The following is a 27,923-nucleotide window of genomic DNA, read 5'->3' on the forward strand; positions in this document are numbered from 1 at the left end:
CCCAAAAAAAAGAATAGATATTTGGTAAAAATTCCCAAACATGCGAGAAAATGCCAGTTTCTTAACTTTCATTATTTTGACGGGCGCCTGGTTTCACCACGCTGCCTCACATTTGTATGGCACGTGTCCAAGCTCTGTGTGCTTTACGGCATATATTTTAACCCCCAGCAGGCCCAAGAACTAGAACACTCAGAAACATTCTCGGCTTCCCCAGGGAAGCATACGGCGCAAGCGGTGGATTAAGCCCTCAAACACTACCAAACGGATAACACCTTTTGTTGTCTATTGCTGGCTCCGCGTTTTCACCTGGGTGAAGTGGAGAAACTTCGTGTAAAGTGCCTTTCCCAGGGACATGGCGGCGGGCCCTTGAAGGGTTTGGAACATATGACCTATCGATTGTGAGTCAAACCGCCTAACCGTTAGACCACCACCAGTACATTCACAATTGCAAGGTTGTTTTTTTTTGTGTTTTTTTTCTTCTTTTTCCAAGTTTTTCGATTCCAGATGGTACAATTATTTGATGGATGCGTTTTTGACCTACATGTTATCTAAACATTTACGAGTTGCACATTTACATAATATAGAAACACTGTGACCTGAGCATTAAATCTAGTTATAAGCTATCCCAATTATCATTTTTGTAGATGTCATCGCAACTTGCCTCTCCATGTATTGATAAACGGTCACAAAGCATGTAAAAACAAAATTTGCACAGGCTCAAAGAGATGTATAGAAATTTGTGCAACGCGCTCAGTTGAGGGGACTTTGTTTTGTTTTCCTAGATCTAGTTTACGGACGGTAGGCGAATGCTTCTTGTTTTTTTAAACAAAGTTTTGTAAATAAAATAATTAACAACACGGTAGGCCAATATGTCTTTATATCGCAGAGAGTAGCGACTGGTGAACCTCTTATATATCAGGAAGAAGCGCACTGTCTTTATCGATAGATTAAATCCATTACCTAATAGACTAATACATGTACTCCTCGCTTCTGTATTTGGATGCACATTTATATAACTTGCTTCGGTTCTAATTTTGTCCTAGACGCCTGTTTAATATAGTATTGAAGCAAAAGCCCTATTTGATATAGTCTGTAAACTTGTTGTTTACTTTGTGGTTATGCAACACTAGCGCTTATCTTCTCTTTTCTAGCCTGCGGTCCCTTCTACCACCTCTCAGAAACTAGCCTTTTTGTACTATCCACTGACATGTATTTCCAAGCGGAACATTAAATTTAAAAAACCCCAGTCATTACACGGGTGATCTCCACCTCCCACCAAATGACCAAATCGCCCTCTAGTGGGTGATAAGGCCCAATTTGGCACGCACTGTGCCAGCCAAACGAAGGACTGGTATCCATGGATACTCCCTTGTCTTCCAGTTTTCCTCTTCCACTTTTCGCGTTGTTAGCAAACAGACCATCTTATTGTTAACAATGTATGTCGTCCTTTGAACTCGAGTACCTAAGAAAGGAACGGTTCAAGCTACAGTGATTTTTTTTCAGAGTTTTGTATGACACACGTCCCTTTCTAAAAAGATAAGTTTACTGAAATTCCCAGTGAATGAGTTGGCTCACACACATTCTGCAGTGCAGCCTGTTGGGTGCATTATGCACACTGCCATTTATCCACCCTGCAGATTGCCAAGCACCCAGTTGACCTGTGGAAAACAGATTTCTGCACCTGTCAAAAAGCTGCTAGATTATGGCTGTCTATTCGTTAAAAGCAGTGTACACCTATTCCACAAGTCGGGTCTGCAGAATCGGGTCGGAACTGGAAATCGTTATGGACAGTTTAAGGTTTTAAAAGAAAAATGGCTTCAGTCATCTTTGGCCTCTAATGGTAATGATCCCTGGAGCCATCATTGGTCTCCGATACTTCTAAGCCGATGAAAAGCAGCTTTTACGGAAGGGAAGATTCGAATCTACCCAAGATTCCAAAGGCAAAGGAAACTAGAATTGAATACTATCCCATCAAGTAGCCTAACAATATCTTTTACAATTGAATGTTAAAAAGCGTTCCCAAATTTACCCCGCGCTAAATTTGTTATCTTAGGAGTAAACAACCCCCCTAACCTCCCCCCTTACACCCCGTCCCCCGCACACACATACACATACACCCCCCCCCCCCTCCTTTCCCACCTCCCGGCCCGAGTCTATCGTTTATCTTGACCTAGAAAAACAAACATGTTTGATTTTGGGCGATAATCGGGTCCGTTCAGATTGCCAACCACTCTGAATAATCTACCGTCCTGCAAATACAGACCTGAGCAAATGTTAATAGAGACCTGGCTGCTCTAACGGCCACCTGTACAAGACAATCATCTATACAGGCATCACTTCCTATCCCCGGGCCTGTATTCTTCACATTTCAGGAAACTTCTAGTATGAAGATCTCTTTGAAACTTTTAGTATTTCTCAAAAAATCATTTTGAAAGTCTGCTATGCAAAGCGTACAGATTGGATTAACGAGTAAATTTCCTCTTCGGAAAGTGTTGGCACAGAGTTCCCCACGTCGTATGGATACGATAGTAAAACACGACGTACGGATAGGGTTAACCACCTACTACGGTGTGGGACAGAACCTACAGTCCTCTGACTCCTAGTCAGCGACTGAGCAACTTGGCCTCAACGACCCAGCATCAGTTAAGTAATACAGACGGTACCATTTAAGCTCTGAGCCTGCCGCCAATAACGATTGCAGTTTGTTGGTCAATTAATTATCATATTGAGAGGACGTGCACCCCTGGGTCACTCGATCGGGTGGAGATAAGCTTCTCTAGGTAGTCAATGGACTTAGCACCCCAGGGTGTCGGCGCCTGATAAGACATGTGACCCCACGGGCGAACGGAGGTGATGACCAGGCAATATAAACAGAGAACAGTGGCAGTTTTCACAAGCCCGTCGACATGATTCTCTGATCAGTCAATTTAGAGGTTATTTTGTAGAAATCATTTCGGTGAGTAACTTCGGCCGTTTTTACGATCTATGCCATTGTGTTTTAATTGCTTAAAGTGGAAAAGGACTTTCCCCCTCACAATTTGGATTACGTGTTTCGTAGGTAAGTGGAATTGAAGACGCCAAATGATTGATTTCGTTTTTATAGTTAGTGGCATATTGTATTGTTCTCCTCAAATTAGTATTTTGCTGCTGGGGCTTCCCTCTTGCACACCATGTCTTCAAAGACTGTCGACTTTTCTATAAAAACTGTAAGAGTCACCCATAAATAAATAAATAAATAAATAAATAAATAAATAAAGGAACAAAGGAAGAAAAGAAAAAAAAGAAGAAAGAAACGAACGAACGAACAAACGAATGAATGAATGAACGAATGAATGAATGAATGAATGAATGAATGAATGAATGAACATACGGGTTACAATGATCAATTAGAAACCTAGGATACCATAATGGCAATCATTTTAAAGCTGTCTTGTACCATGATTTACCCAAGATTGAGGTTTGAAAGAAACATGCATCGTTGAAACCTGTGACTAGTCTAAACCGATAAATTAAAGGATCGGGGCTCACAATCCAAACTTTTAATTCCCCACAATAGGATGTGTTCATGGGCTAATTTATTGTGTCCTAAATTACCTCTTTAACTGATTTCAAAGCTTTAAAACCAGCAGTTATTCAGGAATACCTCAGCCAACCATTCATAATAATATATATAATATGTATACAGTCTTAAAAAATACGCCGTGAAAATTCTCTCCCCTGTACGTTAAAAAAAGCGACACAAAATGTTGTTTCTGGGGAACGTTCTGTCAAGTGGATGTTCCATTCACTGCACAAGATAATATCAAACGATTATAAGAGAAATTTGAAATTGCCGTTGTTTCATGCCCATCGATACACGACAGCTTATTTTGGAGGTGGGCCTAGGCTTGGGTTCAGGAGGTCGTGGGTTCGATCCTCGGCATTTCAGTATTAGTATTTCTTTTCTGCTTGACACACGGCATTAATTTCATTAAAGGAAACGTAGTTGGTCTGTCATTTGGCTAGTATACACTGACTGAGTGAGGCAAACATATTGCCCTGTCCTTTCACCTGATTGTGGTTTCGTTGCATCATCAAATCTCCACAATATTAGTATCACTACAATTATCATCATTAACATTACCATCAGCGACAGCAATATCACTGACCTCAACATCAGTAACAGCTGCAACAACTGAATTAGTATTAGTTCATTATTATGATCATCACCAGCACCAGCATTGCCCTACCATCTTCATCATCACCATCACCATCATGTCATCATCGTTATCACCACCGCTACCACCAGCATCATCGTTACTAGGCCTATCACCCGCATCATCATCTCCACCGCCATAACTGTAGAGCCCAAGTTAGTGCTAGTTTAGTAAAATCATTGAACAAGAAACAAGGCGTAAATCATCAAAATGTATTACTCTGGAATTCAGTGCAACACATGCTGCCCTCGCTGAATTCCTATCATTAGGCTACCCCAGGTGCAAAAGAACCCTATAAAAGTATTAAAAGGAACAAAATAAAAATCAACAACAAAATGAAACAAAACAAACAAACAAATTTGACTTCTCAAGTTCAGTAGACTCATCTGAGTCATCTGCTGCTGCTGTTTCTATGCTGCTGCTGATGTTGCATTTATTCCTGCTGGTGCTGTTGCATCTGTTGTTGTTGTATCTGTTGTTGTTGCATCTGTTGTTGTTGCATCTGTTGTTGTTGTTGCTGCCTTTGTTTCCACTGCTGCTGTTGTTACTGTTGCTGCTCTTGTTGGTCTTGTTCCTGCTACTGTTGCTGCTGCATGTGCTGTTGCTGTTGCTGCTGCTGCATGTGCTGTTGCTGTTGCTGCTGCTGCTACATCTTCTGCCGCTGCTCACTACCCCCAATACTACTACAGCAGCAGTTGGTGCTACTGCTGCCACTGCTGCTACTGCTGCTACTGCTGCTGCTGTTGCTGCCACTACCACTACCATTGCTGCTGTTGCTAATACTACTGCTAGTATTACTACTAGGTTAAACCTAGGCATACTGCCGATACTAGGCTAGGTCTAGGCCTAATAGGCTACTAGGCTTAGCCTACGTAAGTAATAATAATAATATAGGCCTAATAATAATGAAGATCATTTCTATAGCGCCCACTCCTGTGTAAACACAGCTGTAGGCGCTTTACATAGCCTAAATGCATTTACGAACAATATTCACGCACGCGACACACACACACACACACACACACACACACACACACACACACACACACACACACACACACACTCACTCACATCTACTTGCTTATCACATGCACACGCTTATACATCGTCACGAAATGAGCATAAAATAATATTCACACTGCAATTCACAAAATACATAAATGGATACATAGTCATTTACATAACATTGTATTGAACACGAATCTACTGACATAGTGTCGAAATAACCCACTGGGGGTGTCGACATTACCACCAGGGGTGTCGAAATAGCAGCATGGGGTGTCGAATTATTGACAGACGGGGTGTCGTAATTCTGAGAGTGGCATTTTTTGATGTGGGGAAATTCGACACTTTTTGAGAACATATTTAACCAGTTTAAAGCAATAAAATCTATCAAATTTTGTTGAAAACAGCAATTTCAATCATCTAATATTCATTTAGTACATTCATTTATCACATACAGCCTTTTACACAAGAAATAGGACTTGTTTTATCACCTTGTGATATTGCTGCTTTAGAAACACGGAGCTTGAAAACGTTCGAAATTGGACGCGCGAAAGAGCGGTGTCACTTCTTGTGGGCTTATGGGAAAACTATTACACCTATATTTAGAAATGACGCACATCGATAAAAAAAAAGATAGTTCGGCTGAAGGTTAAAAATAGACCCGCGCGCATAAGTTGTACAGTGGAATCCACTTATAACGAGTCCTGAAACAACGAGAAGTCTGTTATAAAGGCACTATTCTAAAACCCCGTTTTTTCCCCTTCTTTATCTTTGTAAATAAAATACTATTATAACGCAATCAGACAAACACGTGAATCGGTTATACCGGAATATAGCTGCGGCTGTGCACAGCGCATAGGCTATTTATTAATGTAAAACCTCGCCAGTTGAGAAACTTGTTGGTGATCTTGCAAAACAAAGAATGGGAGAACGCGCGCTCATATGACCTTAGCAGTTGCGAGCGCCGTAAAACCCTATACTACATACATACATACATACAAAGAATGGGAGAGCCCACATGTGCCAATAATGAAGGCCGGATTGAATGAGTGGGGAGAGTGTGGCATGCACAGACAAGCAGAACGCATCGTGTGATAGGCCAGCCTAGTCTAGATTATCTAGGCCTACCACGCCTCTCACTTCTCCGATGAGAAGATGGAGAGGTCATAGTGCTGTACTGTGATGGACGGAGCGAATGTGTGACGTGGGCGGGGTGTGGTATGTTTCTTTTGTGCGCAAGCAGACGGAACGCACCACAGGGTGTGGTGGGGTGGGGGACAACACAGAGGGCGATTTAGCCTTGAGAACTTTCTTTCTGATCGCCAACGCCGAGCTGTCAATATCGCTAGCGTTTGAGAAAGAAACCTGATTCAACTTTTGATCAAGTAAGACTTAAAGGTCATGTTGAACCAAATCATCATCAGGGGAGATTACAAAAAGAAATAAACAGAAAATCAGACTCATAGATTAGGCCTACTTTACTATTTTCCTTGAATTTATTACTGGGTCCCTTATAACGAGAATCTTGCAAAAACGGACATTTCACACCGGTCCCCTCCCTCTCGTTATAACAGGATTCCACTGTAGTATTTCCGCACCGTTCGTTGTTTTTGGAGTGCACCCCACGAGGGGTGTCGGAATAGCACACAGTGTCGGAATATGCACCCTCTACTTGGCTTCAATTTCAGTTTTCATAACCTGTCACTCTCTGGTTATTTTAAAATAACAACTTTCAGGTCGTAAGTATAAACAGGCCCAGATTGGCAGCACATTGTGGTTAGCTGTGTGATTCTCGGGAAAGTAGTCGAGTACGGTAGGCTACCTATTTGACATTGAAGAAAACAAGGACAGGCCGAGGCGTGAGCCACGGACTTTAGCAGACTGCGTGAGTAGATCTAGCGGTCGAGGCGTAGAGCAGAGAGTTGCGACCAGTCAGTGCAAGTTGGATCGCTACATGAGGTGGGTGTGCATAGTTAAACTACACACATTTTTAGCAATAATATGCTTGTTTTTCCAATTTCCTTTTCTTTTTCGTGTTGTTTGGCGTTTTTGTCTTTGGGCGAAGGGCAAAATTTTTCGGCAAACTGCTCAGGTTTCGATTCTTTTTTGTACGGTCCACAATTAGTGAATAAACGCTGGTAATGCACTGTGTTGGCATCACAAAGATATGCATGTTAACATGGCAACAGAAACTCCAGAAACGTTTTTGCTACTCTATTAGTTTGCTCAATAAGCTTGGTTTGAATATGTAATTTTGGGTAAATAATCACCGAGTTGTTAAACTCTATAGCTTTTATCTCACCGGCTTGTAGTTGAGTACCAAACAGGATTCTCTTCCTTACATACCTAGCGATTGTGTTTTTTTATTCAGTGTAAATACACCCCCCCCCCCCCCCCGAAATAATATACCACAATGTGTGGATCACTGTGCACATTTGTAAGTACAATATATACATAAAATAGTTCAGAGATAACTACACCACTGCCTTAGTCTTTACAGTCTATTATTATAATTCCCTGAGCCTTTCGACAACGGGTGATGTGGTCAATCTCTGCGATAAAAGCATGCTGGGCTGTCGACAGTGCTTGAAAGCATTTCAAGTATTAAAGAGAGCTTTGTTTCTATGGACGTTTGTGCACTGAAGGAGCTTTAATGTTGGGACTCCCTCCCGCCCCTCCCCCCCACCCGCTCCACCGTATCTTGGCTTTCAACTCTCTAGTTTTCCCATTGCACCTTCTTCCCTTCATACTCTTTCATTTCTGTGTTCACCGCTACGTCGACCTTATCCAGGTAATTATTCTCTTTAGTAAAATGTAAGTGGTTGAATGACACCAATCATCATCATTGCCTTTCTCACCCTTCACCAGGGTATAGGCCACGGACAAATACCTTCAACCTTTCTCTATCCTGATCTAGCCTCTTGATGTTATTCCATGTATTCCCACTTTTCTGAACATCGATTTCTGTGAAGGGCACCAATGGTAAACCCTACTTCTTTCAATTTCGTCTGTTGTTTCTATTTATCTGTCTTCGTTTTTTCCCCCTTCACTCCATTCTCTTTGTTGCCTTAGTGTGATTCTCTTTGATCAAACAAAAGAAATATTAGAAACATGTACATAGAAATAGAAATAGAATTACGACGCGTTATAATGTGTCGGAGTCCAAAGGAGGACATATAGATATCAGTCGTTCTCGGAATTCCAAAATAAGAAACAACAACATTTAAACTCTGTAGGAGACAAGAAATATTATTTAAAGGTTACAGGGGTCGAAAGATTAGATTTTAGAAATAAAAGTACAGGAAAAAAACCCCAATCATTTTATTGACTTTCCTTGAAAGATCTTTTAAAATGGAGCATTTTGCATTTAGAATCTATAGATGGGTTTTTAAAAAAGAAAAAGCCATTCCCGTTTTCGAAAAAAGGTTTCTTCTTTATGAGTTTTATGTCAAACAAACTTCTTTTGAATGAATTATATCTGTTCCAAATTACAACATTCTAGTACAAATTTTGTGCGAGATATTTAGAAAAAAAGTTGTACAGTTTTTTGTGTGGATCACCCTGTACTTTAGGAAACATTGGCGCAAACACACACATAAAGTGAAAGTACAGATGAAATATGTTTATGTTATATTAGGCACCAATGGCCAGAGTCAGCGATCTTAAAATTTGCTGAAAATAAAGAATACTTGAGATTAATGCCACCTAGCACTTTAATCCCCCCACCCAACCTCTTTCCGGCATCTTGTTTGCTGGTTTTGCGGGTATCCTTTATAAAAAAAAAAAACTTTTATGGTTCTTATATCCACCCACTCTACCTACCTTTCAGCGTAACAATCTTTTAACTTTGATCTATTTCTCAACCTGCCTACCAACATTCTTACCCTATATACCTACTTTACTCCTTTATCTTTATCTGGCTACCGATACCTTATACTTACCTACCTACTTACCTACCTACCTACCTACCTTCCTGCCTTCCTGCCTACCTGCCTACCTACATACCTACATACCTACCTACCTACCTACCCATCTGACTACGTTTCTACCTACCTACCTACTTACCTGCCTGTATACCTACCTACCTGCCTACCTACATACCTACCTACATACCTACCTACATACCTACCTACATACCTACCTACATACCTACATACCTGTCTACGTATCTACCTACCTACCTACCTACCTACCTACCTACCTACCTACCTACTTGTCTGCCTGCCTGCCTGCCTACCTACCTACCTACCTACCTACCTACCGACCTACCGACCTACCGACCTACCGACCTACCGACCTACCGACCTACCGACCTACCGACCTACCGACCTACCGACCTACCGACCTACCGACCTACCGACCTATCAATCAACCAATCAGACTGCACCCTGTACGACTATCAGTTTGTTTATCTGTCCGTCTGTTCGTCAGATTTTTGTATCTTGTCTCTTTAGTATGAAAATGTGTACCTGCGTGTGATCATGTTACAGAAGTGCTTAATTAACCCAGGGCTGAAAAGAGGACCCCCCCAGGACGTTAAACTGTTCACAATGCTCCGTAGGTTTTATATGACATTAAAATATATAGTAATGGAATCAACTGGTTAAAAAATACGCGTTTTGGCAAACCTAGTTTGAAAAGTGGTCTGTTCCTTATTGGCTTTGAAAAAATGTAATAAAATAAATCTATGCACTCAAATCTATATGCAAATCGGACTGGGGTTTGAATTACCAACAAAAAAATCCCCTAATACTGTCATTATGGTATATACACCAACTGCAGTCTCAGGCTGACATAAACGTATGAGGACCTGACAGGAAACAACCGGATGTTTGTGAGCCGATACAGATCTGGAAATAGATTGTTGCTGTGGGCGTCCTCTAAACCAACAGCCTAAAAGAAGAGAAAATCATCGAGAAGTCTGCCCGGTGCAAGCCAATCAATGCAGGATTACCAGAGTGGGAACTCCTTATTGACATAGCCGAATGTGGGCACTTCCAAGCGACGGATAGTTGCTGTTGGAATCCCCCCCGCTCTCCGCAAACCCTAGAGAAGATTACCTCGTTTTGGCGTCGTTTTCTTTCCTCGTTTTCATACAATCATTATCTCCCCATTCTACTGGTTGTCGCTCGTAATAATCTCTGCCCTGATCCAAAGGATGAAAGTATCAGTTGATAAAAACGACTGAGTAAACTGTTCTCCTGTATCGTGCTATGAAAGCTTCCTTCTGCGGCGGCAATAAGTTTGCGATAATTCAACAGTTAAAATCCCGTTGACGCAAATGATGTTATCTGACAGACGGTTCGGCCCCTCTTTGCTTTTGTCGTTGCCAACCATAACCACGAACGTTAGGACGTTTTGACCTGATTTGTTCAGATTGGTCAAATACGTTGACATTGTCTTATGTTCCCCTGACACAGTCGTAAGACTGTTTATACAAGTTGATATTGTCTCATGATCGCCTGATACATTGCAAAGATATGTCATATAAGCTGATATTGTCTTATGTTCGCCCGACATATTCGTAAGATTGTTCATATTAGTTGATATTGTCTTATGTTTGCCTGATTGATTATTCATATAAGTTGATATTGTTTTATGTTCGCCTGATATATTTCAAAGATCAGTCATATAGGTTAATATTGTCTTATATTCACCTGATATATTTCAAAGATCAGTCATGTAGGTTGATGATAATAGTGTCTTATGTTAGCCTGATATTTTCGTATGTTTAGTACGGCACTTGCAACACAATAAGGTCATATAAGTGCTGAAGATTAGAGGTGTTACAAGAGAGTAACAAAAATAAAAAAGGGGGAGAGATCAGGACGATAGATGTTTGATAGGAAAGAAGGAGCAAACCACACTAGAGCACCAGTCAACCACCCACCTTTTTGTATGATTATCCATACAAGCTGAAAATGTCTCATGATCACCTGATATATCCGTACGATTGTTCACATCGATTCACATTGGCTGATGGAAATGTGAGTCGAGTTTCAAAAGGCATGCTAATGTATTGGCTTGGCGTGGAAGTACACGCATTAGGTGCTGCTTTTAACCTTGTATTTGTGCTTCGTGTCTGTCGTAGAGGTCAGCGGCCTCCATCTTAAAATATCTTGAAAACTGCAAAATCATTCGTTCACCTTTCAAAGAGATAATTGCGTTATTACAAGCTAACAGCAAAATGTGTTGCCGACTCCAAACTTGCAAAACAACCATGGTTCCGTCGAGGTATAACCAGTGCACCCCCCTCCCCCTTTTTAAAAAATAATGTGCAATAATTTTTAAAACTCCAATAAGAACAAACAAAAGCCCAATAAAAAATAAAAAAAATAAAACTACAACAACAATTGACCAAAAGAACAACACACACAAAAAAACAACCAAGCCGTGGAGTGTATTATCAATTTAAAAAAAAAAGAAGCTGATATCAATCCCATTGTTTAGTATCTGCAAATTACCCCAGACATTTGGGTCCGTCTATCGCTGATGCATGCCTGTTATCTCCTCAGATAGAGACATCAGTTCTGGCGCTGGAACTGTTGGGACAACGATTACCTGAAGTCACGACTGACCCTCAAACCGGACAGATGCCTGCTGGGCGTTGACTCATCATCTACAGCTGGGAGAGTGGATCAGAGCGAACTCGCCCACAAGTGAGAGAAAGAAGAAAAAGAGGGGGTTAACTCGGGAACGCCCACGCATCGTTTGGCTTGGATTACCCCATATGGTACGACCCCCATCCCTCCCCTCACATCCACCACTCACGCTGAAAAATTGATTGAAAAATAATCTTGTGTTATAACGAGTGTTGTGAACGAGACGACTACAAAACTCAATTTGCCATCCAGATAAATCGACGCCAAAGTCACGCCTGGTTTTTATTTTTCATGTAATTAAAACTATTTTCTATAAACTCCCCCATCTCCCCACCCACCCAGCTGAAGCGACGTAGTCTGCGAACCACGTCCTGCTATATCACGACCAAGGGTATCCTCCGCTGTCTTTTGGCTTATATAACGATGAGCTCTGAGATTCGTGGAAGCACACGCGCAACATCTGAAGTGAGCAGTAGAGACACAGAAGCTCACCAGTGGGACAAATAGTGGAGACAAGATGCACCGGCATTGGCAGCTCGTGGGACTAGCCTCTCTTCTTCAATTCTCCTCGGCGTTTCTGCTCGGTAAGCAAATGTTTTAGGCCTAACCATGATTTACACAATGAGGTCCAGCCTTTAAAAGGGAAAGCTTCACTATTTTACACATAGGGTAATATAAGTCTAGTACTGTCCACCGTCCAAGAACTGAACAATATTCAATCAGCATTGGGGAGATTGCAGACTGCATAAAAAAGTATTTTCGTCTTTATTGTACTGTATTTATAAAATAATTTTCACTTCTCTACGTCCGTCTTTCTGATTCACTTTTCTGAAGCCGCCTATGTGCCTTTTTTTTTTTTTATCTCTCTCATTCAGTCTTCTCTCTCAATATCAAGGGGGAAAAACCCGTTCCCGGCGGAGACCCGAAGCCCAGTTTCCCGCATTACAGGCGGTGATACTTACCAATACACTGTAGATGACACTCTCCTTTTTTACTGCAAAATTATGAATATCAGATAATGTGACGAAATGGCAAATGACTCGAATCTCAGCTTGTGCACACAAAGGACGCGTTCAGCAGCCTTGCAGCGTGGTGTTGAGAAAGTGACAGCCCAGGAAAAAAGGATCCTGTACCCGAGATCTACATTATGCTAATGATTGAAAGGGCACAAAATAACAAAATTGAATGTCTGCTATTGTAAGGTAAACGATTACAGATTGTCTAGACTACAATTTCTTTTTAGTGTTATCAGTTATTTTAATGAATATCGATAGCTCTTTTCAATTATGATGCATCATGTTTTTTTTCACCTTTGCGTATGTTTGAAGCACTACTGGAATATTATTGTAAACGAGACAATCATCTTTTTGTTAGTAGATTATTACGTCTGGTTTCCTAGTGCAGATCAATTAATTTTTACGAACTGACACAAACATACTGACGACTGTGTACTGTAGTACTGACTCAATATACCCCCCCCCCCCTTCCATTAAAGCTACACGTGAACAACCACATGAGCAAAAGACATTGGAGTCATGAGTAGTGTATAAATTACTGTACGGAACTGATCTTGTATGTGTGTGTTGATTTTTCGTGGTTGACCTTGTTTGTGTTAGATATATGCAACCACTGCTTCAGTACTACGTGACGAACAGCAGCCTACTAAAGGCAATTGAGTTTGATGCAAGTACCTTTTTAAAATGCATTACCACGAAAAAATATTAAATATCTGGATCCTCTGATGATTAAAAAAATGTTTTTCCATGTCGTTGTGTTGGCCCCAAACCCTTTACAAAAACAATTATGAAATGACTGTGATATTTGATCAGGAGTCCTCGTATACCACCTTAGGTTTCATCATGTTCTTCTCACTTGAGCCATTTGACGTCATAAATGACGAACCTTTGGGATATATCATTTCCCCTTTAGTGACACAGGGTCGCTGTCATGTCTTTACGTTAATTTATATATTTCTGAGCCGAGCAGATCAGTTAATCCATTGCTTGCCAATCTGGGCGATATCTGGGAGATTTAGTAATGTTGGTAGGCGGTGGGGACCACCCGGGTAGCGACATATAATATTAGTGCTTTGTTTGGACAGAAAGAATTCTTTTTGGACCAGTAACTACAAAGTTCCTTTTGGACCAGTTGTGCCCGTAGATTTCTTGCTTTTATTTTGGAATCTATTTTTCGCGTGGTCGCTTCTTTTTTCCAAAATGCAGACTTTTGAAATAGATCTAGATAAAATTCGCTATTCCGAAGGTCTGCTGCTTTTTTATTTCCTCAGGCTGTCCACGCAGAAGTGAATTTAGGATTTCAAATAGGATACACGTCTTGGTTATTATTTCACTTTGCAGTTGAATTAATTCTATTTTGTCTGGAAGCACCCTTGAAAGTATACATCGCTTGCGTACCCCTCCCCCCAATCTTCTGTGACAGTTCACCAGCCAAGTCTAAAACACAGCACAGTCAGAACAAGGCATTCTCAAAATCATAAAGGTGTGTTTGGGAGAGATGAACTTTTCCCAAATTCTTTGACCTGCTCGTACTCGTTGCCGTTAATAACGGTCCTTATTTCGCCAAGTTACTAGCTGTTGAAATAAAATCACCTGTTCAACCGGTCCAAAAGGGGTCGGGTATTGCGTAATCTGGCCTAAAAGGAACGCACCCCTTGGAAAAAACATATGTGGGCGGTACGAAAATGTTAACCCTTTAAAGGTCGCAAAAGTAAGAGTTGGCTAATAAAAGGTTGACAAGCACTGAACTAATATGTCATCACAAACATGTACTTCGGACCCGTTAGAGCATCAAGGCGGAGAAAATGTTTTCTGCTTTTGTCTCGTGTCCGATATCCAGATTTCTTATCATTGACGTAGTTAAATTCAGACATGAGCAAATCCAAATATAGAAACAACGTCTATTTTTTGTTCTAATATGTTATTAAGTGATTCAGAAATCGAACACTCAAACAGAATTTTATCTGCTGGCTCCTTTAAGATCAAGATCTTGTCGTGTGATATCGCAGCTTGGCAACACTGACATGTTCCAGGTGTGTGTGTGTGTGTGTGTGTGTGTGTGTGTGTGTGTGTGTGTGTGTGTGTGTGTGTGTGTGTGTGTGTGTGTGTGTGTGTGTGTGTGTGTGTGCTGGCGAGATGAAGGGTTGTCTGCCTTCATACCACTCAAAAGCTAAGTAAAACGTGTAAGAATTTTAGTCAAACGTTTAGATTTCAGAGTTCCTTTGTGAAATGAAACATCAACGTTAGCCACAGAATGAACAGTTATTAATAGTTTTACTTCATGTTTTTATTTCTTTTAACGTTTCTCTATAGCACGAAGTACACATTTTGCTTCTAGTCTAGAGACGCACTCATTCATTCCACCCATCCCCTCAATATTATGAAAATTTACCCACTTCCTCTCTATTCTTTCGGTTTTTTTCTGAGTCCTTTCAGTTTTCCCTCTGACCTCGATTATCTGTCTCACAACACACGCACCCAGCCTCTTCCACCACTCCTCCACCACAACCTTATACCCCCCCCCCCACACACACACGACTCACTATCTCTGAATAACTGGGTAAGCTTGTGGGTTGTGGGTACTCTAAATGGCCATCTCTTGTTTTCTTTATGGCTGTCACCCCTATATTATAAGCCCTGCATCAATAGCAGCATACATATTTCCTTACCTATGCGTTAAATTTTATCGCTATACTCATTAAATTTCCTGCAGATTCAGCGACTGTCCATCAGAATCCGTCCTCCAGAATTCAGAAATCTACAACACCGTTTCTCCCCGTACCACCAACTCTGCCACCGAGGAAGGTTACCCAAGAGCTACTACAACCACCAACCATAAGTCACCAAGCAGTTACAACAAACAAACCTGACATACGACAGCTAGCGTCGTCCACAAAGACCCCCACAGACTTTCCAACTCCAAAATTATCAGTATCGGCATCAAAGACCACCCCAAACGTCATATACCCAAAAGCTCTTCTGAAAGTGACGCTAAGCCCCACGACACCTTCTCCCCTTAATAAATCATCTGCTCCACCTGTAACAAAGTCCGGGGTGTCCCCCTCACGACTGTCGGTGGTGGTGGTTCAACCATCAGGCAACGCTCATGGTGGACATGGTCAAGGGACTCACGTAGATAACCCTCACAACTCCCACACCGGCGTCGTCCAGGCTCACAACATGCAACTTGCACAGCCTCAGTTGGGAGTCGCGGCAACTGGTCACGATATGCCAGAAAGAAGTGATCACCCTGCCGTTAAGGGAGGGGCCCAGGACTTCCTGCCGCCTGTAAACGTAGGCCAGGCGTTTGGCAATTCCTGGAAATCCCAGGTTACCAGTGGCATCTCAGCCACACCCGGCGTGCAGCATCCTGCGACAGGTAAGGGGTCACATATTATTCTATCTCAATAACTTACAGATATGCTCCTTTAGCTCGGTTGTACCACGCTGTACTACAGAGGGGGTGGCCTTGGTTGAAATCCCCTTGGAGGGTTCTTGAGATTCGGCTGTTTAGAAGTTTTTAAGGCGCTCCACATATCTATTTGGCTTGGTCCCTTCGGAGATGGACGTTAGTTTGCATTCGAAGGTCCCACCTTTTAAGTAATCTTGCAATGTTGAAAGATGCAAAAATGTGTGCAACAAAAACATCAGTAGATAAGGTCAATAAACTATTGTCTTTCATTTTTAAATAAAATTTATTTTTGCGAGGGGGGGGGGGGCAGTCTAGTGTGAAATGTACGGCATGCGGGAAACATTCGATCCGGGGTAAAGAAGTGAGGATGAAGCAAACTTGGCAAGATTAGGCAAAATTGGGCAACAGGCATGGCGGCAGCTAGCGACCGTTAACAAAGGCAGATCATAACTCGTCGACCTCTGAGCTAGAGATGGCATCTCCAGGTATCCAGCTAATAGGAAAAGGAAGTTTCGGATTGAAGCTCTCGAAGAGTTCTATCCTTCTATTATTCAAAAGGAGAGGTGCACACAGGGCCTTCTCAGTGAGTATTCGCCATTTGTTCCAACTCAATAATTATTTTTGTTTTTAGGTCTCGTCTGCTTCGATGATAGCATATCAGTTGTGAATCAGGACGTGCCATGCCCAAGCCACACCAAGAAGAGAAGTGTGGAACTTTCCCACCACCACCTAGAAAGTCTCCTAAAGGGATTTGGAGGCGGGGTCCTCACAGAATACATGTCAGTGCATCCTCCGGCCCACATCACAGATCTGAGTGTTCAAGACATTGAACAGTTGCCGAAGGTAACGCCTGTTAAAAGACTCTTGGCTCCTTTTTGCGTGGCGTGCAACACAAATCTCACAGTTCGGCACATCCTAATGGAATGTGTCGACTTTAATTATATCCGTGAGAAATATTTTAAATGTAAAGATATTAAGACCCTTTTCGACATCATAGAGCCTAGAATAATTTTAAGTTATATCAAAGAAATTGGACTGTTTAATAGAATGTGAAAATATATAGTTGTCGTTGTCGGTGTATATATACACACGGTGTATATATACATACACTGAAATTTGTATTGTATATACAAATGTAAATAAGCCGTTTCCATATTTACAAAAAAATTGTATGAATGTTTGTTCGTCTTTTTAGCATAACAGAAATAGTGTGATCGTTTGCGGTTGCGAGCTCCGAAAGACTCTTTATTAAAAACACGTCTGATTTTGTAGCGGTGAAAACTGATGGCGCTTAAATGACCAAAATTGTGTCGATAGTGCCGTAAAACATCTACCCAATCAATCAATCAATCAAGACTCTTGCTTCATGTTGTTAGATTGATGAACAGAGACATGATTTGCCCCTTTATCTCACCTCCCCCCCCCCAAACCATCCCCCAGCCTCCAGCTTCCATCGGTCTCCCTGAGTGTGCATGTGTGTAAGTGTAAACATGTGCATATCTCATGTGTGATAGCACATTATTTGTGAGTGTATGTGTGTGCACGTATGCATGTGTGTGTGTGTGTGTGTGTGTGTGTGTGTGTGTGTGTGTGTGTGTGTGTGTCTGTGTGTGTGTGCGTGTGTGTGCGCGTGCGCTTTTGTGTGTGCTGTGTGTGTATGTGTGTATGTGTGTATGTGTGTAAGTGTGTGTGAGTGTGTGTGTGAGTGTGTATGTGTGTGTGTGTGTGTGTGTGTGTGTGTGTGTGTGTGTGTGTGTGTGTGTGTGTGTGTGTGTGTGTGTTTGTGTATGGGGGGGGGGGTGCTCGTTCTAATGAGATGGATTGATATTTTGAAGTTATGATTTTATCCGGTCAGCACCTTGAAGCCTGAAAAGGGAAATAATTTTGAGAACACAAAATGTCAGTGTCGCCCAGCTAAAGCACTTTTTATATAATAGAACATTTCTAGGTAAAATAATTCAAATCTGTTCTGTAAACGACTTTATCGTCAGTACAAGTCTTTGCATATAAAGCACTTCTATGAACCACATCTCATTATTAGTATGGTTATTACCCACCCCTATACCCCTATTAGTTGATTTATTTTGAGATTTCTGGTTGTAGTTTGTTTCTCTATTAAAAAATGAGCCATTTGTTTCGTGTGCCCAGCTTACATACCCTCACCACCACTCACACCCCTCCTCTCTTGTTCTAACCAATATCATTATGAATGTTATCTACGTAGTTTCTGCTCAATACACTCATTTTGACACAAGACTGAAACAAAGCGTACATTTCTCTTCAGACGCCAGAGTCCAGAGCTGAGATGGCAGATCGCCTGAAGGGCCGGCTGGTACTGCTTCAGACACGATACTCAAAGTTGAGAGATCTCATACAGAGCTATGTAACCTCGAGCGCTGGGCTTGCACTCCGGCGCACCTTTCTACGCTTCCTAAATTCAGTCTCAAACTCATCTGCAGGAGATAGTTTTTGTTCTCAAAACAATAGTGAAACTTCTGAGGACGTTAAAGTGTCGAAGACTAACAGTAAAGTTTCAATCGTTTGCCAAAGCCTTATGTCAGAGGCTAAGCGTTTGTCTGGCTTGTTGGCCAGACTAGAAGAAGTGGTAGAAACACAAACTGATTTTCATCATAAATTAAACTCCACTTACAGCAATAAAACACTGTGTGATCAAATCAAAGACTTACAGCAAAGCATTAGACTGACTGCGTCTCAAATAAAAGAACTAGTCAAACTGCACAACAGCTTTCAGAGCTCTGTTGTGACTTTGCAAAATATCCTTCCAGAAGCTGTTATTCTATTGGAAGAGTTAGTAAGCAACTTGAGAGCCTCGACTGACAGTTTTGAGCGTGATACACTCAAAGATTCTGAAATATCAGCTTCAAAGCGAAAGCTTGTCATGACATCGTCGCCAGCTCCACACTTGAACATCTCACCACCGTTCTCCCACGACGAGACTTCTCAGAATCAAATGACAACCACTAAGACTTCGTCAAAGGACAGAAGCAGAAGTAAACCGTCGCATAGCTCTACGACGTCTTCAGCCTCAACAGGCAAGGTTTCGCGCCGGGTCACTGTTCAAAACTCACTCAAGGAACTGTCCTCGATTATTATTCAAATCATTCTCAACACTGACCACAAAGCTGTAAACGCTCATCAAGCTTCGTTGTCTCATCACATTCCTGAAAGTGTTTCGGGAGATTCGTCGTCGGCAGCAGAACCCAACTTACAAAATGCGATAGAACCGACGATGCCGAATGTTGGCAAAAAGGATACACTAAAACGTTCAAACGTCCATCGTTCTTACGATGTCATCAGACGTCTGCTGATACTGATGCGGAGAGAGCTTGAGAAGATGTCTGGAGTATTATCGGCCGTGGATATTTCAGAGGACGCAACATCTGACCTCGGAATTGACAGTTACAGTGCTTTGAAACACTTCGAAAGACGTGTGAAGAAAGATGTTGCAGGTAAGCTTTTGATTGTAGGCGAGGGATAATTTGATTACATTCTGTTCAGTTCCTCGGTGATATACTACACAGAAATGTAGGTGAATTTAAGTCAATCAAATAATCCAGTGCTAACTGAGAAACTAAGCGGAGGCTTCAACAAACGTCCCCAGACAGGGCTTAGCGTCCTTGAACTCAGCAGTGTTTTTTTCCCTTAGAGTCGAAAGGGACTGAATGCCCCTGGACTCCAGTAGTCTTCAACGGAAAATTCAAATAGACTAGGATTCAGCCAAAAAAAATAGCCTAAAGACCGCTGCTCCACTTCATTCAGCCCTTTATGATATACAATACCTGAACTCTGAATGCCTGCTAATTTAAGAAAAAAAGTCCTCTCTACCGTTATTAGCGATAACTGTATAAGGGAAAGGAATAACGTTTCCTTCTTTCTACATATCAAAATAATATGAAAAGCATAAGACAGATAATTCGAAAACCTATTTTACAAACAACCTGCTTTACGAGTAATATGTAGGTCTCTCTTCGTCCATCTATCCTAGAGAGCGGGAAACAGGACAAAGTCTGTAACTCTTAGAGAACGGGCGTACCTTAGGCCAAAACCGTTGATCATGACGATATTGTGCTATCGTGACCCCTGTGTGGGATGGAAGTTTGGGTATTTGACAGCACATTGTTCTTGTCAACAAACCGACCCTTTGTTCGCTTCTGAATATCGTGATGTTGAACGTCGTGCTGTTTCAAACCATGCAGTTAAAAGGTAATAGACATTTATGTAATACCGTGACATTCAGTGTTTGGTTTGTCCAGTCATCACGACTTGGACTACGAAACTGAAACCAGAGTCCTTATCTTAGAACGTCTTACAACTCTTCGCTTTATCAAAGAAGATGTATGGGGGGCTCTCGTGGCATAGAGGTTAAGGTGTTGGCCTCTCATTCAAAGGTCCCGGGTTCGAATCCGGGTAGCGACCGAAAAAATTTTCTTCTCTAAAATTGTCTCCTTTCACCTCCTTTCCTGCTCTCTAGCAATGTTCTGTTGTCTGCTTTCATTTCCACTTTCTGCCCCCATCCCTTCACCTCCTTTGCCCCCTCTTCTAGGCTCCTAACTCTTTCTGCAGCCTTTCTACTGCTACTCCTTGCCCCCCCCCCCCTTACCGCTGTCTTTCTACCACACCCCTGATCTTCTGGTAGGAAAGATCTACACCTAGCCTTCTCGGACAAGGGCGAAAAATCTCGGAGGGCCCGTGTGCAAGTTGCGCACGTTAAAGATACCTTGGTGGTCTAAAATCGATAAGAGTAGGCTTCGGCCGCCACCCGGGCAATATTCAAAAATTTCCTACCAACTGAAAATATTAGGTGTGTCCCGCGCGCTCATATGACCTATGCAGTTGCGAGCGCCGTAAAACACTTTACAAAAACCAAAAAAAAAGATGTGTCATTACATGGATGAGGACGATTAACTCAATTATTGGTTTAACTCGCATTGATTTGAAGCATTTACAAGGCTTTCCACTTGCATAGCTAGTTCTTATCAGAGTCAGACGTACTATTCAGGAGATCCCCAAAACTTAATAGTGTTGAAAAGCGAATTAAAACATAGCCTGCGAGAACTGTGATATCTTTTTCGCTTTTATTTCAAAATACAGAAAGGGACCCGGTAGAGCGGGCGCATTATGGACACTCAGTTCGTAGGAATATCACATCTCGAGAAAGAATTATTTCCACTGCACATTGCTTATCGAATTCATTTTTGATTCAGTCAGGGCCGGCCAGATTTTCCTTCGTGACTGGGGTAAAAGCAATTATTTGGCATAATTCGACCGAATTTGTTTTAATTCGAAGGGGTATTTATTTTTGTCGAGATAACAACAAATAACAACTGATAAAAAAACCTAACTAACAACTGATAACAACAAATAACAACTGATAATACAAAAATACTTTGATTCCATCCTAAAAAATCAATATTGATGTGGTCAACCAGGCCCCTACTTTATGTGCACAACTCCGAGCAACTAGATTTATCTACTGGAAGTGGACTAGATCTCTTTAGCGATGACGGCGGAGTTGCTTCCCTTTTTTGGTTTATCCTAAAATCGAAAGTAAAATCGAAAGTAAAATCGAAAGTAAAATCGAAAGTAAAATCGAAAGTAAAATCGAAAGTAAAATCGAAAGTAAAATCGAAAGTAACAATTTATCGAAAAAAAACCCAATTAAATTAGGACGTTTGTGTTGATATTCAATTTTTCGTTATTTTGCTGTTACCAGTTGTTGTTTGTTGTTTTCCGTTGTTTTCCGTTGTTATTTGTTGTTATCATTTGTTATTTGTTGTTATCTTGACAAAGATAAATACCAATGTAAGTAGACTACCTCAAAAGCCAAGTAAAAGCACAAATTAGGACGTTTGTGTTGATATTTGTCGTTATTTTGCTGTTATCAGTTTATTTGTTGTTATCAGTTATGTGTTGTTATCTTGACAAAGATAAATACTGATTCGAAGCGACCTTTAAGTCAAATGCATTTGCCTTTCGAGGTCGAGAGTCTAATCGGTTTTATTTTGCCAAAATGGTTGCCTGTGCCTCTTCTTGAAGGAACATTGAGCTGGCCCAGACAGAATTAAATGAATTCAACTGGAAAATAATTCCATACGATGATCTCTTTTCTCACAACTTTAATATGGCTTAAAGAATAATGCCTATGAATCTCGTTTAGCAGCAACACCGATCTCATTACAATTTTTAAAATAGTTTTCAAAATAGAAGTACTATTAACTTAATGAGGATCAAGGAATCACAGTTCTTTTATTTGCCGAAATGTACAGCTGGAATTAGGAATGAATTGATTGATATGTGATTGAGAATCGAGTTACCGTAGTAGAAAAGACCTTGCATGCCCACTTGTAATAAGCTAATTCTGGTCCAAGGGACCGAGTGGGAGAGAGTAAGCGCATGTTTATGTTTGTGTGTGTGTGTGTGTGTGTGTGTGTGTGTTTGTGTGTGTGTGTGTATGTGTGTAAAAGAGAGAGAGAATGAGAGAGAGAGAGAGAGAGAGAGAGAGAGAGAGAGAGAGAGAGAGAGAGAGAGAGAGAGAGAGAGAGAGAGCGAGTACTGGAGAAGGCTAAGTTTAGGAAGGGAAATAACTAGAGCTGAAGAAAAAAGTTGAAGCACAGAGTAAATTATATTAATCACTTCTGTTTTTAAAAACTGTATAGACTATATCCCTCTTTAAAGGTGTTATGTGTAGGAAGATTTTAAGCAACATGCTCAAGTCATAAATTTTATGAGATATAAATATTAACTGTCGAGAATGTTTAACCTTTGCACGTTTGAAAATACTTTCCCCAAATCAGGGCAATGCTAGGCCTAATATGGCTCATATTTCTCCGAATTGTACAGAGTGCAAGCGCTCGTAATGGATGATTTTTAATTAATATCATCTTTGTAAAATAGTTCTTTTCAAATGGTTATAAAGTTCATTACTGTTGAAGCTGTCTCCTTGTCCTCTTTGGTAGAAAATATTGCTGAAGTTTAGAAGTAATGGAAATCCCTGTCAACCTGCACACATAAGAAATATTTTAAAGCCTTTTCCTTGTTATTTCTAGAAAAGTGATTTTATCCCGTGCCTGGAAACGTTGCATCAATTTTTTAAAATCCAAAGTGCGCGTTTTAATCATATCAACCCCGATTAAAGTGCACAGGCTCTGATCGAGCGCTTTACAATACAGTACAACGTACAACAGTAACATAAAACGTTGTGTTCAGACTAAAAGAAAATTACTCCAAATATTCATCTTGATAATTTAAAAACAGAAACGACTTCAGCTGACATTTCAATGAATTTTACGTCCCCATGGACCCAATTTAGATTATTTAAGAGGCCTGACCGATGCTGAAAGGTATACCACGCCGCAGAAAGATTACAGAGATACTCGATAAAGACTTTTACCACGGGGGAATCAAACTCATATCGTCTGTGTGCAACGACGAAGCACGTAATTACTACACCACAGTCGCCGTATCGCCATATCGTCATTTCCGTATTTATTCTCGAATTGTCCCTTGTTAGCCTATAAAATTAATAGCTATGCCTATTTTCGTTTGAGTGTTTGTTTTGTTTTCCCTTGTAAAGTTATATATTTTAGTCACTGTTCTATTTCTAGCTGTATGCGTGAATGGAGAACAACATAATAATAATTATACTGCTCCTTTGACTGGAATTCTAGCATGCCCCACTGTTGGCGATCCTTTTATCGCAAACATGACATTATCACACTGCTGCTTTGTTGGGTCATTCTTGGGGAAATTTAAGCTCAGCGTGACTTTGTAAAATTCAAAAATAAATATTATGCTGAGTGCAAAGTATATTGGTTGTCAGTCGCGAAGAGACCCCCCCCCCCCCCCCCCCCCACACTCCATTCCCAGAATGGATTGTCCCATTTACACGCACATCGTTAACCTTTGCCAATTGTCAGTTTTCTTTGCCCCCCCCCCCCCCCCCGAAGCCTGCCCCAAGTCCCCCCATTTCCCCCCCCCCCCCGGGGCCTGCCCCAAGTCCCCCCATTTGGAATGAACAGCAGTCGTTTACTATTTAGTTGGGTGTAAACGATCACTTTACTTTACTTTACTTTACTTTACTTTACTTTACTTTACTTTACTTACTTTACTTTACTTTACTTACTTTACTTTACTCTTACTTTTACTTTACTTTACTTTACTTTACTTACTTTATTTTATTTTACTTTACTTTACTCTTACTTTTACTTAACTTTACTTTACTTTACTTTACTTACTTTACTTTACTCTTACTTTTACTTAACTTTACTTTACTAAACTTTACTTTACTTTTACTTTATTTTTACTTTACTTTACTTTATTTAATACTCCCTCTTGTATTGTTAGAAATCCAAGGGAGGTTCAATTTTCAATTATGAGGCTAGATACGTAGATATGATTGTTTGTTTGTTTAGTTATTTTGTTTTTGTTTGTTTGTTTGTTTGTTTGTTTGATGACCCCATTAACGCCTTTCAGCCAAGATTTACATTGTCTGCCTCTACCCTTGTATGCCGACTCTCTTGAGTTATATTTATAGTGCAGCTGGTTGAACTGAGGCACTCTCATCAGAGTACGAACCACTTGATTTGTTTAACTTTGTTCGGTATAGTCCATGACTGGATTCATCCCTGTTCAACTTCGGACAGTTACGTTCCTTGTGCAGTCTTTCCTACCGACGTTAATTAATTTTCTGAGGCATTTCAATTCACATGCAATGATTTTTCTCCTTTTTAATGCCATGATTAGGCAGGGATGGGCCCAGAAAATCTACTTGGGGAACTTAAGCAAATGGGTAACAGGGAAAGATCATGGAAACGTAGCTTTTTTTTTTTAGAGCTTCCGAGCAAAGGAATAAATGGAGAACCATGATCACCGATGTCTGTCGCAGATCTGGCACTGGATGATGATGATGAATGCCTTGATTAGATACCTCGTCTGGTATTGGTCAGTCAGTGAGATGATGATGTCAAGGTGACAATTTATTATCACAGCCCGTGAAATCACGGGGAATAGGTAAATATTTGTTTTCTTACAGCACTATGTATGGGGCACCCTTTTCACCGAAGTGATCATTATAGACTTATTGACTCATACGTGTGGGTGGTTGGCGAGTGTTCTGGTGTTATTTGCTCCTTCTTTCCTATGAAACATCTAGATCTATTGTCCTTCTCTCTCTTCCTTCTTTTATAAAAAAAATGTTACTCTCTAGTGATACCACTAATCTTCGGCAATTATATGACCTATTTGTGTTACATGTGCCGTAAAAGTTTCATTAAATCGGATCCATCTGTACTCTGACAAGTGCGTTTTTCCCTCCCTTATTTTTAGGATTTGCCCTTCGTTCAGACGCGTGCATCACTCAAGGCCAAGATATCCCGGGTACGAACTACGTGAGCCTGTGCTCCGAGTGCGAGCACACTACCATCTTGGACAGCACCTACTTCCCGCGCTTTCTCACAGAGAGGATCTGCCACCCAGGCACCAGCTCTATACCAGCTAACCAGGGAGGCTGCCTCAGCGAGAACAATTCCCGTGAGTAGAGACAGTGGGGATTTTTGTGTTTTTTGTGTGTGTGGGGGGGGGGTTAGGTTCTTTTGGTGTTTTACGGCGCTCGCAACTGCTTAAGGTCATAATATGAGCGCGCGGGACACATTAAACTATTTCAGTTGTAGGAAATTTTGAATTTTGGCCGGGTGGCGACCGAAGCCTACTCTTATCGATTTTAGACCACCAAGGGATCTTTAACGCGTGCAACCTGCACACGGGCCCTCCGAGTTTTTTCGCCCTTGTCCGAGAAGGCTAGGTGTAGATCTTTCCTATCAGAAGATCAGGGGTGTGGCTGAAAGACAGCAGTAAGAAGGAGACACGAAGTAGCTGTAGAAAAGCTGCAGAAAGAGTCAGAGCCCCAGAGGAGGGGGGCAAAGGAGGTGAGGGGTGGGGGTAGAAAGAGAAGACGTAAGCAGACGAAAGAACATTGCTAGAGAGTAGTAGGGAAGAAGGTGAAAGGAGACAATCTTAGAGAAGAAAATGTTTCGGTCCGCTACCCGGATTCGAACCCAGGACCTTTGTCCACGAGAGCCCCAGAGCCAGTGGGGCTGTTCGTTTCACATTGTTCATCACTTCCAAAACAACGAAGATTGGACTGTAACTTTTGCATCAGTCTGCTTGTTTGTGTAAAGAGATGCATATCGGCACCACGGCAATCAGCTGAGAATGTTTCTGGGTGTTGTATGGTCTGCTAGAGAATATGTGACGGGATGGAATCAGGCGCTCGTCAATTTTTGGGCACGTGGAGTTATTGATATCTGAAACTTGTTTATTTGCCTTATTTTCGATGGAAAAAAATACGCGTCAGTCTTGAATAGATCTCGAGATATTTGCGATTGAAGGTGGGTTTGCCTGGTTTTAGAGGTAAAATTAGCTAGAAAATGACCGCCAAAGTTTTGTAACTTTAACAGCTTGAGGATCCTTAAAAATTGAAAATGTTCATATTTTACACCTTTGATTAACGTTTTTCAGTAAAATTCATTTGTGTGTTGTTATACGGACATAAAAGGGTCTGAGCCGAAAAACACAAATTTGATAAAAATTTCCAAACTAGTTTTTAAAAAAGTCCTTTTCCGTCGATTTTGTCATTAAATATATTACAAGCGCTTGGTTTCACCATGATGCTTCACATATACATTAAAAGCGGCCAGAGCGGGAACATGCGCTACACAAACGCTACCCACTATTATTATTTTTTAAATAATATTATTATCACTATTATTATTATTATTATTATCAGCTTCAACATTTTGAAATGTAGCTGTTATCATGTCTACTCACATACACGACAACCAAGTGACTACAAAGAACGCAACACACAAACACACAAACACACACACACACACACACACACACACACACACACACACACACACACACACACACACACAAACAACCCCCCCACACACACACAAACACCCCCCCCCCCTCACACACACACACACACACACGCGCGCGGGCAATGCTTCAGTGCTAATTAAATCTGTCGTGCTTTTTATGCCCAGCAGGTATAATCATATTGACACGCCATAAAACCAGGGTGTATTTTTTATCTTCTGCAAGTTACCGTTAAATATTTACGTCCAGCATCATTAATTTATACTGTAGTTATGTTTCGTAACATTCTACGACCTTGACGGATTTTAAAATTTTCTCTTTCTTTCATTCCAGACGGAGGCGAGTGTGAACAACAACATTTCCACATTCCAATCTTGAGGAGAGAACCCAACAAGTGCATGAAAGTCAAAAGTAAAGGCACAGAGTTCATTACAGACAAGTGGCACCAGTCGACCTATGACCTCAATATTGGCTGTCAGTGTGTCCTGAGAAAAAATTCCCAATTCGCCAAGTACGCCCGTTTGCCGTGATGCTCAGAGATGTGCTCTAACAATAAACTAAAGGAGGAAGTTGTATTTTAAACCCGTGTTTGTTTTGTGATTTCGTTATAAATGATTGGTTTCCCAAGAATCTTAAGCAAACTTACAGTACATACACCGGTACTTACAATGTAGCAAGAAACCCTGCATGCCTTCAACGCAAAAAGCGAGCTCAACTTTCTTCTTGTTGAGAAGAAATCTCAACCTTATCAAATACATTGGTCATGTATCTCTTTTTAAAAACATGTACA

The 27,923-nt window shown here is 41.1% G+C and overlaps 1 protein-coding gene and 1 long non-coding RNA gene across 14 annotated transcripts in view; both read left to right on the forward strand.

Annotated features, from left to right (window-relative positions):
- Positions 1–15,686, forward strand: part of LOC106011674 — a 17,375-nt gene extending 1,689 nt beyond the window's left edge. For 2 of the 13 annotated variants that reach the window (XR_001184802.2, XR_001184803.2), the window contains exons 2-3: positions 11,717–12,387; positions 15,533–15,686. This is a non-coding gene — a long non-coding RNA (uncharacterized LOC106011674). Of the gene's footprint in view, positions 1–297; positions 399–2,222; positions 2,383–2,487; positions 3,059–6,545; positions 6,587–6,650; positions 7,161–7,437; positions 7,460–9,801; positions 10,503–10,522; positions 10,726–11,167; positions 11,189–11,716; positions 12,388–15,532 lie in introns of those variants that run through there. The other 11 variants (XR_004858506.1, XR_004858505.1, XR_001184806.2 and 8 more) reach the window with 11 other exon arrangements.
- Positions 15,687–15,903: 217 nt separating this feature from the next.
- Positions 15,904–27,715, forward strand: LOC101852924. The gene is made up of 5 exons (XM_013082115.1): positions 15,904–16,198; positions 16,863–17,074; positions 18,516–19,701; positions 25,577–25,780; positions 27,467–27,715. The coding sequence occupies exons 1-5, from the start codon at positions 16,000–16,002 to the stop codon at positions 27,661–27,663; spliced, it is 1,998 nt and encodes a 665-aa protein (XP_012937569.1). The 5' UTR covers positions 15,904–15,999; the 3' UTR covers positions 27,664–27,715.
- The last annotated feature ends 208 nt before the right edge of the window (positions 27,716–27,923 follow it).

This window comes from Aplysia californica, unplaced genomic scaffold, assembly GCF_000002075.1.
Source record: "Aplysia californica isolate F4 #8 unplaced genomic scaffold, AplCal3.0 scaffold00159, whole genome shotgun sequence".
Classification (NCBI taxonomy): domain Eukaryota; kingdom Metazoa; phylum Mollusca; class Gastropoda; order Aplysiida; family Aplysiidae; genus Aplysia; species Aplysia californica.